Genomic DNA, 15,067 nt, shown 5'->3' on the forward strand with positions numbered 1-15,067 from the left:
GCATAAACATGTAGCATTGTGCACAATCGTGTTCATACGAAGAACCAAAGCTAAGGACTCACAACGACGAACTATTGTGATCTTTCTGCATCACCAGAAAACCGTCCCGCTAACATTTGGTTGGAGGATAGATCACCAAAATAAATCAAACATGGGTAGAAGATTGGAATGGCCAAACCAACAACTCAAAATTTCAAACATGATAAATTTTGCCTCGATCCAGGTGTTGACCACACCACACCACACCACACCCTTGGCGCACAAGCAAAGCCGTGGTCATTTCTGAATGAACCAGGAACCAAAAAACCAAGCCCAAAAATTTGAAAGAGGGGAACCGAAAAAGAGGGGAAAGGAGACAAAACAGCCAACTTTCCCTCTCCCCAAGACCACGCCCCAACCGCGCTATTTAATTCACCGTGCAACTTACACCTTCCCTTCAGAGGCCCCCCCCTCCGCTCCCCCTCCCCTCCTCCTCCTCTGTAACTACGTCTTTCACCTTCCCATCTCTCCTCTCCCCATCAAAACCGCACCGGGAGGAGCGAAAGCAGGAGGTTCACACTGCCATCCATGGACGCCTACGAGGCCACCAAGGTGGTGTTCGCGCGGGTGCAGGCGCTGCACCCGGACCTCGCCTCCAAGATCATGGGCATGCTCCTCATCCAGGACAAGAGCGAGGAGGACATGATCCGCCTCGCCTTCGGCCCCGAGCACCTGCTCCATGCCGTCGTCGCCAGGGCACGCGCCGACCTCGCCGCGGCCGCCCACCACAGCAAGCCCTCCTCCCCGCCCACGGCGTCCTGGGGCACCGGGCTGCCAGCGGAGGACGCGCCGTTCCCCGGCGTCGACCAGGCCAGGTACGAAGGCGGCGGGGAAGGGTTTTACCCGCCAGAGGAGTTCGGGTGCTGGTCCCCGGCGAGCGGCGGGCAGCACCGCCGGAGCTTCTCGCTGAGCGACGCCGAGGCGGCGGCCGGCGGGTGGAAGCCGTGCATGTACTACGCGCGCGGCTTCTGCAAGAACGGCTCCTCCTGCCGCTTTGTCCACGGCCTGCCTGACCACGTCACCGAGCAGGACATGGAGGTCTGGACGGCGGCCATGCGGTCGGAGCTCATGTCGCCGGCCTTCCCCTTCTCGCCGTCGCCCAGAGGCCTCAACTTCCTGCTCCAGCAACAGCAGCAGCAGCAGGGCGACTCCCAGAGGTGAGACGATTACCGATTTACCCCCAAAGATTGCATTTTTGGTTGCTCTCTCCAGTGCTAATCTTGCTTGCTATTCCAGGGCGGTGGCGGCGGCCATGCTTCTTGGCGGTGGAGGCGGCGACGACATGCACAAGTTCTCCGTGCGGTCGCCTCGGATGGACCGCGGTGGCGACCTGGCCTCCAGCCCCGCCGCGCGGCAGATCTACCTGACATTCCCGGCCGACTCCACCTTCAGCGAGGAGGACGTGTCCTCCTACTTCAGGTACCTTGCCAAGCGCGCGCGCCGCCGCCGCCATGGCCGCTCTCTCTCCTTTGTCCGTTCAAGCAGCAAGCATTTTGCAGCCTTTCTTTGCTAACAATAACAATGAGAATCGACCCGTCCATGGAGCAGTTACTACGGGCCGGTGCAGGACGTGCGCATCCCGTACCAGCAGAAGCGCATGTTCGGCTTCGTCACGTTCGTGTACGCGGAGACGGTGCGGCTCATCCTCGCCAAGGGGAACCCGCATTTCGTCTGCGACGCGCGCGTCCTCGTCAAGCCCTACAAGGAAAAGGGCAAGGTCCCCGACAGGTTCAGGCACGCTCCGCCATCGCCGCCATGCATTTCCTTGTCCACTTTCCGCCGTCGAACAGGAGCAGTAGATCGTTTCAGTTAATAATGGCAGGTTTTCGGAGATGGAAACGCATTTTTCTGACCTTGATTCATTGCTGTATGAACTGCAGGAAGTTCCAGGCCCCGCACCATGGCGACTTCGCCGGATGCACGACGCCCACCGGGCTGCTCGACTCCAGGGACCCCTTCGACCTCCAGTCGCCGCAGATCGGTGAGCGATACAACCGCGCATGCTGCATTCTTGCGGCATTCCCGTCGCCGATCATCACAAACTAATGGGTGCTGCGATTGATTTGTCAGGGCCGAGGATGATGTTCGGCAACATTGGCGGCCACGAGGCGTTCCTGCGGAGGAAGCTGGAGGAGCAGCAGCAGGCGGCGGAGCTGCAGCAGGCCATCGACCTGCAGAGCCGCCGCTTCATGGGGCTGCAGCTTCTCGACCTCAAGAGGGGCCACCACCATCTTGGCTCCCCCGTAGCCCCGCCGTTGGCTCTCCGGCAGACCGATGGCATCGGCAACAGCAATGCCATTCATTTGGAGGATGCTGCAATCCAAGGTTTTACTTTGCTCACCTCTTGATCTTGACATGTTATCCTTTTCTTGCATGCCATGGCATGGCAGGAGAGGTTGCTCTTTGATTGATCAATGGTTGTTTTATTTTTACTTGGAAAGAAATATCACTGATCAATGTGCTGTGACTGTACTGTGGCTTGTGGTTGTGGCAGATCACAAGATGAGCAGTGCCATGATGATGGCGTCTGCTCCTGCTGCTATTTGTGCCACCATTGCCACAGAAGGCAAGCAGGAGGAGGAGGGCGACGGGAGTGCCAACCAAGGGGTCAACTCCGGGGAAGATGAGAAGAGGGAACCTGGTCCTCCTCCTGGAGCAGCAGCGGCCAGCGCTAATGGATTCCAAGAAAGGTAGGATTTGTAGCAAACAATTACCAAATGGAGGTGTTCTCTTTTGGGGGAAAGGAAATAAAGGGCGGGCACACATAGCATAGGAGAAAGTAAACAAAGCAAGCTTGCTGCTTCTTACTTTTGCCTGCTTGCTTGATTGCTTGCTTTTCTTTTCTTTATCTATGTGCAAGTAGTATGTTAGTACTAGCAGTATATTATTCTCATTGACCAACAACAAAATGAGGCCCCAAAAGCCATTGCAAAAGGAGGTCAGGGTATATAGGCTGTTAACAGCGAGTGCTGATCATAGGTTGCCCCTGATTGGCGCTTAACAAAGGCCAAAAGAAATGCAAAGGCAAAGGGTGGGATCATCATAATAAAAGATGAAGGAAACTTGAGGAATGATTTCAACCAATGCCTATTTTTTTAATGATGGTTCTTGTGCCTAATTTTCCCCGGATGCATTGTTATACTATGTGCTTAGCTATGATTATTGATTATTGTTTGAACTGAACTGCAGCGGCGTGGAGGAGCACAACCTGCCTGACAGCCCCTTTGCATCTCCCACAAAGACGAAGGATGCTGCTGCTGCATCTTCCTCTGCAGAGCCAGCCCTCGCTGGTAGCATCATGAGCAACAACGGCAGCCCTCATCTGGTGGCCTCGTCTCTGTTCCCTCCTACCCCAACTGCCCTTGAGCTGCCCCCTTACAAATCCTGCTTCTTCCAAGTGCCCAGGTGAGAGAAACATCAAAGACTTCTCTTTGCTGTTGCTTGATGTAACATTATGAATATCTGATGTGTGTGTTCCGCTTCAGGTTCTCACCTGGCCATGGAGCCATCGGGCTGTGAATATTAAGCAGAAAACAGGGGTCTCCTTTCCTCTTAAGCAGAGTAAGAACTCATCAGCAACCAAACCCTGTACTGTACTGTATTCTAGCAGCGCCGTAACGATCATTCACTTACTCCATTATGATGCAAACAGAGACCTTGGCCCTGATGGTTATGTTGTGTTTATGCAGGGAAAGCCATGAGCACCCCATGAAGCGAGTGGATGGAAGGTAAAAGGCTCTAACAAATAATAGAAGTGATCCCGAGAGAGGAGCAGCGACACCACCAAACAACAGCAACAACAGAAGAAAGGAAAGGAAAATCTAGGTTGTTTTAGCTCTAGCCAGCCTGAATTAAGTCAGTCAGTATATGATAGTAGTAGTATAAATAATACCCCTCCTTAGTAGTAAGCTGCTCCAAGAAGAAGAAAACTGTGTGTCTGTCTTATCTTCATGCATCATTTTGAATGCTGTGCTGTGCTGTGCTCTGTAATTTCATGGATGGATCTCAGAATGGTGATGATAGTAGTGGTAAACTGAACCTAGTAGTCCTGGTGTGTGTGCTTGTGGTGGCCAGTTGTTGTGAAGTGACGTGTCTGCATACATACAGATATCGAAAGCAAACAGGTAGAGGGAGAGAGAGAGGGGAGTGGACAAAAGCCAGACAGGGGTCGCAGAGGGGAAAGTGATGACCGGGACCAGGGCACGCACTCAGTCACGGGCGCAGAGGCAGAGAGAGAGAGAGAGAGAGAGAGAGAGAGAGAGAGAATCCTAGTGGAATCGCCTCAGCAGCAGCAGAGGCAGTGGCCTTTGGCCCATGCCCTTGTCAGAATGGACAAGGTAGTGTACTGGTCATGCTAGTACCTCAATGTCCATCCTCTGCATCTTGTTTTTGCCCTTTCTCCCTTTTCGACATCCTTTTCATCATTTCGGAGCATATATGTTTAGAGCATCTCCAATAGACGATGGTAGATGCAAAAATAACTAACTTATATACATCTCAGGCCAAAAAATGATCTTTAACAAATGATGTATATACATCTACATCATTTTTTTTAGAGTACGCAAATCAATGGTATGCAATTCGTCAAAAAAAAAATGATGTAGATGCAAAAAAATTACTTTCAGAAAATGTAAAATACAACAGCTTGAGATGCAAATTTACGTCTCCACCTTTAGGAGATGTAAACGAGCAGCCGCACGCGTGAACCCCAACCGTCCGATCCGCTTTCCGCCGCCATCGTACGACCCGATCCCCTTTCCGCTGCCATCGTCGCCAACCGATTCCGACTAGCTCCGGCGCTGCCCTATGTTGCCGCTCATAGGTCTGGCTTCCTCTCGACCTCCCCTACCTATTCTCCTCCACAGTCGGCCGATTCCGGCCATCCCTGCCGCCCCCGGCAAGATGCGGATGGGAGTGCGGCAGTGCGCCAAGAACTTCAGCTGTGACTGCGTCTTCCTGGACCTTTGACGCGCGGTGGCCTGCAGCGGGAGCTGCGGCCCGACCTACAACGGCCATCCCATGCAGGAGAGGCGACCTGCAATCGGCGACAACTTCCAATTTTGGCGGGAGCGGCAACCTGCAGCGGTGTAGGATCGAAAGTATGTCTAGAGTGGGGGTGATTAGACTACTTGAGCAAATAAAACTTATCATTTTTCCAATTTTAGTTGTTGGCAAGTTTTAGCAATTTTACCAAGTTAGTACATCCCTACACATGCAAGTTTAAGAGTTGAGCAGCGGAAAGTAAAGACTTTGCATATGAATGTAAAGGAGGGATCGGGGAAATCAAACACAATGAAGACACGATGATTTTTGTCGTGGTTCCGATATGTGCTACTATCATACATCCACGTTGACAGAGACATTAACCCACAGAGGGTAACGGTTGCGCGAGTCCGTGGAGGGCTCCATCTACGAAGAAGCAATATTGTCTATTCCATCATGGCTTACGCCCATGGAGGACTAGCCTCACTCGGGTAGATCTCCACGAAGTAGGTGGCCTCCTTGCCCTTACAAACTCCTTGGTTCAACTCTACAATCTCTTGGAGGCCCCCAAGTCACACCTAACTAATCTAGGAGACAACACCCTCTAAAACATAATACACGGTGTTATTGATGATAAAATCCTTGCTATTGTGCTTCAAATGATAGTTTCCCAACACTCAAACACTCTCTCACAGATTTGGCTTTAGTAGGAGAGAGGATTGAATGGAAAGCAACTTGTGCCAGAAATTAAGGTTCAAATGGTTGGATTGGAATCTCTTGATCTCAACACATGAGTAGGTGGTTCTCTCTTAGAAAATGAGTAATGAAAGTAGTGGTTCGTTCTGATGGCTCTCTTAGAGAGTAGGCGGTGGTGGACGGGTATAAATAGGCAGCACCAAAAATCCAACCGTTACAAGTCTTTGCCCAACTCGGTGACACTGACATAAAAATCTCGGTGACACCAACTAGTGCAAAAGACTCGACCGTTAGGCTTTTCGATGAGACTGAACAGAACGACTCAGTGTGACCAAAGTGCAATGGCTAGGGCAAGACTTCATTTCGGTAGTTCCGATCGTTTCAACTCGGTAATTCCGAAATGAAACAACTTCACTACAAAAACTTGGTCAGACCATCTCGGTAAGACTGGGATCCATTTCGGCTGTACCGAAACGTTAGGGTGTGGCATGTGGCAGTGTATGGGGTCATCTCGGTGGGTCTGGATGGGAACATGTCGGTGGGACTGAGATGGACTTTTAGGGTTTTGGATGAAAGTGATGTGGAGAAGTGGTAGAGGATTTTGGAGCAATACCACTAAGCACTTGAGCAATTGAGTCATGATCAAAATCTCATCCCTTTTTAATTGTATTGGCTTTTCTATGGACTCAATGTGATCTTGGATCACTTAACCAAAAAATTTGAGTCTTGGAGCTTTGCCAATCCTTGTCCTTAGCATTTTGAGGGGTCCACAATCACTAGTCCTTTCCATGCCAATCACTAATCTTCTCTGAAATCTATTATCAGTGAGCATTAGATTAATTGTTGGAAATATGAGCAATTTACCATATGATTTTATTAACATAAATAGTAGATAAAACATGACTATCATAGTAGAGATGAAACAAGTCATGTAATCTAAAGGAGAGAAAGCAAATGGCATGTGCACATATGAACTAGAAGAGAACATATGTGGAACAAAGGCTAGAACAAGAAAGGCTAGCAAAAGAAACTGAGGCAAGATATTAAACAGAGAGAACACGGAGACATACGGAACAACGACAGAAGCACTGGTCTTGGGGTCAGTGTCCTCGCCAGGCATGTCATCGAAGAGGTTGTCGACGTCGGGGAAGAAGTTGTCGTCAGGGAAGTAGTCGTCGGTGTCGGGGGCATCCTTGATGAAGAAGTCAGTAGTTGCGCGGAGCACTTACCAAAAACCTTATCACCCTTCTCTCATACAGGACTCAAAGGGGTGGGGTTTCAGAGGCCTACTGTCCCGACCTGTGGTGCACACCGCAAGCCAGGATGGGGAAGACCGTAGCAGTAGCTCCGTGCTCAGGAAAGATGACGAGAGGAAGATGATGTTCTGATGTGTCTCTCTGGAGAGGAGCAACCTCTCTTATATAGGCACAGGAGAAGGAGGCGAACAGGCTGCGAAGGGAGGTAAATGAAAAGAGGGAGATGAAGCAAACATGTAGCACGCGAAGAGGTGCGTCGTTCGGATTCAATCTCCACTACAACAAAATGTTTTAGCTCCCGTGTGACCGTTCGTATACCCGTCGCGCTTGGCAAAAATTTAGACATCGGCTCGGCTCATTCCCGCAACCCGCGGCGCATTGTCACGTGACGTGGCGAGGTGGGCGGCGGCGGAGGAGCGCGCGTGAATGTCCCTCTTGTTCTCATGCTCATACATGTGGGAAAACAACCTCCCTTATAAGGAGGTCCAACTCCCACCAAACTAGCAATGTGGGACTAAACTTTAGTTCCACCTCTTACCTTGCACGAATGGGCTGCATGAGCCTCTAGGATTTATTAGGAATTCCCAAACTGCTACTGGGGTGGCCCAAAATAGACAAAATTCCAGCAATCCCCCACCAGATCCCAAAGGAACACAAAAGTTGCCTTTGGTTCCAAAACACTGTTTTATATACCAGCACTGCAGTGGAGACTGGTAAGTCGAATTTCTGCCTAGAACTCTATGCTACACTAGTAATCAACTTGAACAGTGGACTAGGCCTTGAACTGCAAGTTTTATGCGAATCTAGCTTCACACAAAGCCTTGACCGATACTAGGCTACCGTGGGACTTCCCCGCGGGTGGAGCTTATGCGTCATACTCCAAGACCTTTCATGAGTTTACTAGAGAGCACCCTACTCTCATAGATTGTGACGTTTAACAATCAGACTCATATATGTGTGTTCTTCGAAAGATGTTCTGCAGGACAACATCTCTGCTTAAATGAGCCACTTAGAACACATTAGGATATACATCAACCTACCATGCAGATTAGGAGAGTATTGCATCTTCATGGAGTGGTATTGTTAATAGTAAGGATACTCTCCTCTCAGTTGAACAACATATTGTCTTCTACATCTAATTCGCGGGATCTCCGATCACATAGACTAGGTTAGCACTGTGAACAACTCATATTGTGGGTCTCATACCCATCTCCTTCGATGCATTATCTATCACATTACGAGATACACCCTTAGTAGAAGGATTTGCCAGATTTTTAGACGTTTGGATATATCCAATGCAATAACTCCGGAGTTTTTCATTTTCCTGACAGATTTTAACCTTCTCTGAATATGTCTTGATGACTTCATGTTATCCTTTGAGTTGCTCACTTTAGCGATCACAGTTTGGTTGTCGCAGTTCATAAGGATACCCGGTATAGGTTTCTCAACAACCGCAAGTCATTCAAGAGCCGACAAAGCCAATCTGCTTCGACCGTAGTTCTATCTAGTGTTGTGAGTTCTGCTTCCATTGTTGACCTCGTTAAGATGGTCTGCTTGCAATACTTCCAACATATTTCATCAGCATCTGGGATCCAGTTTGAGTCACTATACCCTTCCACTACCTTTGGGTACCCAGTGTAGTGAATTCCATAACTTGCAGTGCCTTTCAAGTAACGCATAACTCTCTCTAGAGCTTTCCAATGCACATCTCCTGGTTTTGAGACAAACCAACTTAGTTTGTTAACAACAAAAGAGATGTCAGGTCTTGTAGCACTGGCTAAATACATAAGTGAGGCAATAATCTGAGAATATTTCAATTGACCTCTAACAATTATTCGATTCTTTTGAAGCAACATGCTAGCATCATATGGTGTTGGAGAGGGCTTGTAGTCACTGTAGCCAAAGAGACTCAAGATCTTTTCCACATAGTGAGATTGAAGCAATGTAATCCCACCATAATAGTCTCTCAACAACTTGATGTTCAGAATAACACCAGCTACTCGTAAATCCTTCATCTCAAAACAACGAGATAGGAAATCCTTGACCTCCTTCATAACATTCAGATTTGTTTCGAAAATCAATATGTCATCAACATACAAGCAAATTATAACTCCCTCGTCCCCACCATGGCGATAGTACACATATTTGTCAGCTTCGTTTACAACAAATCCTATAGCTGTTAAAGTTCTTTCAAACTTCTCATGCCACTGTTTGGGTGCTTGCTTGAGTCCATACAAAGACTTTAGAAACTTGCACACTCTTCCTTCCTGACCATCTACTATAAACCCATCTGGTTGTTCCATATAAATTTCCTTGTCCAACTCTCCATTTAGGAAAGCAGTCTTAACATCCATTTGACGAATGAGAAGACCATGTGAGACAGCTAGTGAAAGTAGTACTCGAATCGTGGTTAGTCGAGCCACAGGTGAGTAAGTATCAAAGAAGTCTTCACCTTCCTTTTGGGTATAACCCTTAGCCACGAGTCGTGCCTTTTACTTCTTGATAGTACCATCAGGCCTAAGCTTCTTCTTAAATACCCATTTGCACCCTATAGGTTGGCACCCATAAGCAACATTAGTGATCTCCCAAGTTCCATTTGACAAGTTGGAATCCATCTCACTACGGACCGCTTCATTCCAGTAGTCAGCATCTTTAGATGCATAGGCCTATGAAATGGAACTGGGAGTGTCATCTATGAGATATACAAGAAAATCATCACCAAAGGACTTTGCAGTCCTCTGTCTCTTGCTCCTTTTAGGAGTCTTATCATTGTCCTCCACAAGATCTTCAAGATGTTGCATCGGAGTGGTAGGTTCAGAAATTGTAACCACATCCCGAATCGATGAACTAGGCAACTCCCGATTTAATGAGCTACCCATATCCTCCATGGGAAAGATATATTCAAAGAAAGTCGCATCATTCCACTCCATGATTGTACCAACATGCATATCTGGTACTTCCGATTTTACAATCAAGAATGTATAACCAATGCTATGAAAAGAAAACCCAAGGAAAAGACAATCCATAGTTTTTGGTCCAAGCTTACGCTTCTTTGGAACTGGCACATTGACTTAGCCCCAAGTTCGTAAGTAAGAGAGTTTCAACATTTTATTCTCCCATTCCTCGAATGGAGTTATCTCTTTGTTATTGGTGGGAACTCGGTTTAGGACATGACATGCAGTCAATATAACCTCCCCCCACCATGCCTTGGAGAGACCCGATGTGTCTAACATGGCGTTACCCAAATTAGTTAGATTACAGTTCTTTCTTTCGGCTACCCCATTTGATTGAGGTAAATAGGCAGGCGTCCTCTCCTGGATTATATCATGTTCCGGATAAAAAGAATCAAATTCATTTGAAAAATACTCTCCACCATGGTCGGACCTAAGCCTCTTGATTTTACAATCAAGTTGGTTTTCCACTTCATCTTTATAGATCTTAAAAAAGTTCAAAGCCTCATCTTTTGATTTCAAAAGATACACTTGACAATATCTACTGGAGTCATCAATTAACGTCATGAAATATTTCTTTCCACCTTTTGTCAAAACACCATTCATTCCACAAAGATCTGAATGTATGAGTTCAAGTCGTGCAAGATTTGTTGTTTCCGTAGTCGTATGAGACTTACGAGGTTGTTGAGCTTGCACACAAACTTGACACTTAGATCCCTTAACAGTGCTGAAACTAGGGATCGAGTTTAACTTGGCTAGTCGCAACATGCAACCAAAATTAACATGACAGAGACATGAATTGAAGGAAATATGCCCTAGAGGCAATAATAAAGTTGTTATTTATATTTCCTTATATCATGATAAATGTTTATTATCCATGCTAGAATTTTATTAACCAGAAACTTAGTACATGTGTGAATACATACACAAACAGAGTGTCCCTAGTATGCCTCTACTTGACTAGCTCGTTAATCAAAGATGGTTAAGTTTCCTAACCATAGACATGTGTTGTCATTTGATGAACGTGATCACATCATTAGAGAATGATGTGCACATCATTAGAGAATGATGTGATGGACAAGACCCATCCATTAGCTTAGCATAATGATCGTTTAGTTTTATTGCTATTTCTTTCTTCACGACTATTCCTCTGACTATGAGATTATGCAACTCCCGAATACAGGAGGAACACTTTGTGTGCTATCAAACGTCACACCGTAATTGGATGATTATAAAGATGCTCTATAGGTGTCTCCGAAGGTGTTTGTTGAGTCGGCATAGACCGAGATTAGGATTTGTCACTCCGTGTATCGGAGAGGTATCTCCGGGCCCTCTCCGTAATGCACATCACTATAAGCCTTGCAAGCAATGTGACTAATGAGTTATTTGCGGGATGATGCATTAAAGAACGAGTAAAGAGACACGCCGGTAACGAGATTGAACTAGGTATGATGATACCGACAATCGAATCTCGGGCAAGTAACATACCGATGACAAAGGGAATAACATATGTTGTTATGCGGTTTGACCGAAAAAGATCTTCGTAGAATATGTAGGATCCAATATGAGCATCCAGGTTCTGCTGTTGGTTATTGACCGGAGATGTGTCTCGGTCATGTCTACATAGTTCTCGAACCCGTAGGGTCCGCACGCTTAACGTTCGATGATGATTTGTATTATGAGTTATGTGATTTGATGACCGAAGTTTGTTCAGAGTCCCGGATGAGATCACGGACATGACGAGGAGTCTCAAAATGGTCGAGAGGTAAAGATTCATATATTGGAAGGTTATATTCGGACATTGAAATGGTTGCGAGTGATCCGGGTATTTTTCCGGAGTACCGAAGGGTTACCGGAACCCCCAAGTGAAGTATTGGGCCAACATGGGCCTAAGGGAGAGAGAGGGAAGCCCACGGGAGGTCGCCGCGCCCCCCCTACTTGGGAGTCCGAATAGGATAAGGAGGAGGGGGCGGCGCCCCCCTTCCCTTTCCCTCTCCCTCTCCTTCCTATTCCCTCTGGTGGAAGAAAGGAAAGGGGGGGGGGGGCGAATCCTACTTGGACTAGGAGTCCAAGTAGGACTCCCCCCATGGCGTGCCCCTTCTGGCCACCGGCCTCTCCCCCCTCCTTTATATACGTGCCCAGGGGGCACCCCAAAGCACAACAAACAATCTCTTAGCCGTGTGCGGTGCCCCCTCCACAGTTTAACACCCTGGTCATATCCTCGTAGTGCTTAGGCGAAGCCCTGTGCCGGTAACTTCATCATCACCGTCGCCATGCCGTCGTGCTGACGGAACTCTCCCTCATCCCTCTACTAGATCAAGAGCCCGAGGGACGTCGTCGTGCTGAACGTATGCTGAAAACGGAAGTGTCGTACGTTCGGTACTTGGATCGTTTGGATCGTGAATACGTTCGACTACATCAACCACGTTACTAAATGCTTTTGCTTCCAATCTACGAGGGTCCATGGACACACTCTCCCGTCTCGTTGCTATGCTTATCCTAGATAGATCTTGCCTGATTGTAGTTTTTTTTTTGAATTACTACCTTCCTCAACAGTGGTTTTAGAGCCAGGTCTATGCGTAGATGTTATATGCACGAGTAGAACACAAAGAGTTGTGGGCGATAATAGTCATACTGCTTACCACTAACGTCTTACTTTGATTCAGCGGTATTGTTGGATGAAGCGGCCCAAACCGACATTACATGACCGCATCCATGAGACTGGTTCTACCGACGTGCTTCGCACATAGGTGGCTGACGGGTGTCTGTTTCTCCAACTTTAGTTGAATCGAGTTTGACTACGGCCGGTCCTTGTTGAAGGTTAAAACAGCACACTTGACGAAAAATCGTTGTGGTTTTGATGCGTAGGTAAGAACGGTTCTTGCTAGAAGCCAGTAGCAGCCATGTAAAACTTGCAACAACAAAGTAGAGTATGTCTAACTTATTTTTGCAGGGCATGTTGTGATGTGATATGGTCAAGATGTGATGAGATATACATTTTTGTATGAGATGATCATGTTTTGTAGAACTTATCGGCAACTGGCAGGAGCCTTATGGTTGTCGCTTTATTGTATGAAATGCAATCGCCATGTAATTGTTTTACTTTATCACTAAGCAGTAGCGATAGTCGTAGAAGCAATAGTTGGCAAGACGACAACGATGCTACGATGGAGATCAAGGTGTCAAGCCGACGACGATGGAGATCATGAAGGTGCTTTGAAGATGGAGATCAAAGGCACAAGATGATGATGGCCATAGCATGTCACATATTTTGATTGCATGTGATGTTTATCCTTTATGCATCTTATTTTGCTTAGTACGGCGGTAGCATTATAAGATGATCTCTCACTAAATTTCAAGGTATAAGTGTTCTCCCTGAGTATGCACCGTTGCTATAGTTCGTCGTGCCGAGACACCACGTGATGATCGGGTATGATAAGCTCTATGTTCACATACAACGGGTGCAAGCCAGTTTTGCATGTGCAGAATACTCGGGTTAAAGTTGACGAGCCTAGCATATGCAGATACGGCCTCGGAACATTGAGACCGAAAGGTCAAACGTGAATCATATAGTAGATATGATCAATATAGTGATGTTCATCATTGAAAACTACTCCATCTCATGTGATGATCGGACATGGTTTAGTTGGTATGTATCATGTGATCACTTAGATGACTAGAGAGATGTCTATCTAACTAGGTGTTCTTAAGTAATATGATTAATTGAACTTTAATTTATCATGAACTTAGTACCTGATAGTTTTTGCATGTCATTGTTGTTGTAGATCAATGGCCCGTGCTACCGTTCCCTTGAATTTTAATGCGTTCCTAGAGAAAGCTAGTTGAAATATGATGGTAGCAACTACACGGACTGGGTCCGTAACTTGATGATTATCCTCATTGATGCACAAAAGAATTACGTCCTGGAAGCACCGCTAGGTGCAAGACCCGCTGCAGGAGCAACTCCGGATGTTATGAACATCTGGCAGAGCAAAGCTGATGACTACTCGATAGTTCAGTGTGCCATGCTTTATGGCTTAGAATCGGCACTTCAAGGACATTTTGAACGTCATGGAGCATATGAGATGTTCCAAGAGTTGAAGTTAATATTTCAAGCAAATGCCCGAGTTGAGAGATATGAAGTCTCCAACAAGTTCTATAGCTACAAAATGGAGGAGAATAGTTATGTCAGTGAACACATACTCAGAATGTCTGGGTACCACAACCACTTGACTCAGCCTGGAGATAATCTTCCTGATGATAGTGTGATTGACAGAGTTCTTCAATCACTGCCACCAAGTTATAAAGGCTTCATGATGAACTACAATATGCAAGGGATGGAAAAGACAATTCCCGAGCTCTTCGCAATGCTAAAGGCTGCAGAGGTAGAAACCAAGAAGGAGCATCAAGTGTTGATGGTTAACAAGACCACTAGTTTCAAGAAAAAAAGGCAAAGGGAAGAAGGAGAACTTCAAGACGAACGACAAGCAAGTTGCTGCTCAAGTGAAGAAACCCAAGTCCGGACCTAAGCCTGAGACTGAGTGCTTCTATTGCAAAGGGACTAGTCCCTGGAAGCGGAACTGCCCCAAGTATTTGGCGGATAAGAAGGATGGCAAAGTGAAAGGTATATTTGATATACATGTTATTGATGTGTACCTTACTAATGCTCGTAGTAGCGCCTGGGTATTTGATACTGGTTCTGTTGCTCATATTTGCAACTCGAAACACGGGCTACGCATTAAACGAAGATTGGCTAAGGACGAGGTGACGATGCACGTGGGAAATGGTTCAAAGTTGATGTGATCGTCGTCGGCACGCTACCTCTACATCTACCATCGAGATTAGTTTTAGACCTGAATAATTGTTATTTGGTGCTAGCGTTAAGCATGAACATTATATCTGGATCTTGTTTGATGCGAGAAGGTTATTCATTTAAATCAGAGAATAATGGTTGTTCTATTTATATGAGTAATATCTTTTATGGCCATGCACCCTTGATGAGTGGTCTATTTTTGTTGAATCTCGATTGTAGTGATACACATATTCATAGTATTGAAGCCAAAAGATGCAAAGTTAATAATGATAGTGCAACTTATTTGTGACACTGCCGTTTAGGTCATATTGGTGTAAAGCGCATGAAGA

At 46.6% G+C, this 15,067-nt stretch overlaps 1 protein-coding gene across 4 annotated transcripts; it reads left to right on the forward strand.

Moving 5' to 3' along the window:
- Window positions 1–428: 428 nt before the first annotated feature.
- LOC123103130 (zinc finger CCCH domain-containing protein 23) lies at window positions 429–4,077 on the forward strand. 4 transcript variants are annotated; one of them, XM_044524627.1, is made up of 9 exons: window positions 429–1,196; window positions 1,276–1,458; window positions 1,585–1,767; window positions 1,920–2,020; window positions 2,110–2,364; window positions 2,534–2,729; window positions 3,229–3,444; window positions 3,525–3,600; window positions 3,729–4,077. In XM_044524627.1, exons 1-8 carry the CDS (start codon window positions 568–570, stop codon window positions 3,556–3,558), a joined length of 1,797 nt encoding a protein of 598 aa, XP_044380562.1. In that variant the 5' UTR covers window positions 429–567; the 3' UTR covers window positions 3,559–3,600; window positions 3,729–4,077. The 4 variants fall into 4 exon arrangements, with proteins under 4 accessions (XP_044380562.1, XP_044380563.1, XP_044380560.1 ...); XM_044524628.1 differs by having other exon boundaries at window positions 1,588–1,767; XM_044524625.1 differs by having other exon boundaries at window positions 430–1,196; window positions 1,585–1,773.
- The last annotated feature ends 10,990 nt before the right edge of the window (window positions 4,078–15,067 follow it).

The sequence above is a fragment of the Triticum aestivum genome, chromosome 5A (assembly GCF_018294505.1).
Source record: "Triticum aestivum cultivar Chinese Spring chromosome 5A, IWGSC CS RefSeq v2.1, whole genome shotgun sequence".
In the NCBI taxonomy this organism is placed as follows: domain Eukaryota; kingdom Viridiplantae; phylum Streptophyta; class Magnoliopsida; order Poales; family Poaceae; genus Triticum; species Triticum aestivum.

Excerpts from the sequence above, each read along its gene's own strand:
- LOC123103130 (XM_044524625.1), top strand. The coding sequence starts at position 568 with ATGGACGCCTACGAGGCCACCAAGGTGGTGTTCGCGCGGGTGCAGGCG. Across the intron at positions 1,459-1,584 it reads GACGTGTCCTCCTACTTCAG|CAGTTACTACGGGCCGGTGC; the intron begins GTACCTTGCCAA and ends CCGTCCATGGAG. Across the intron at positions 3,445-3,524 it reads TGCTTCTTCCAAGTGCCCAG|GTTCTCACCTGGCCATGGAG; the intron begins GTGAGAGAAACA and ends GTTCCGCTTCAG.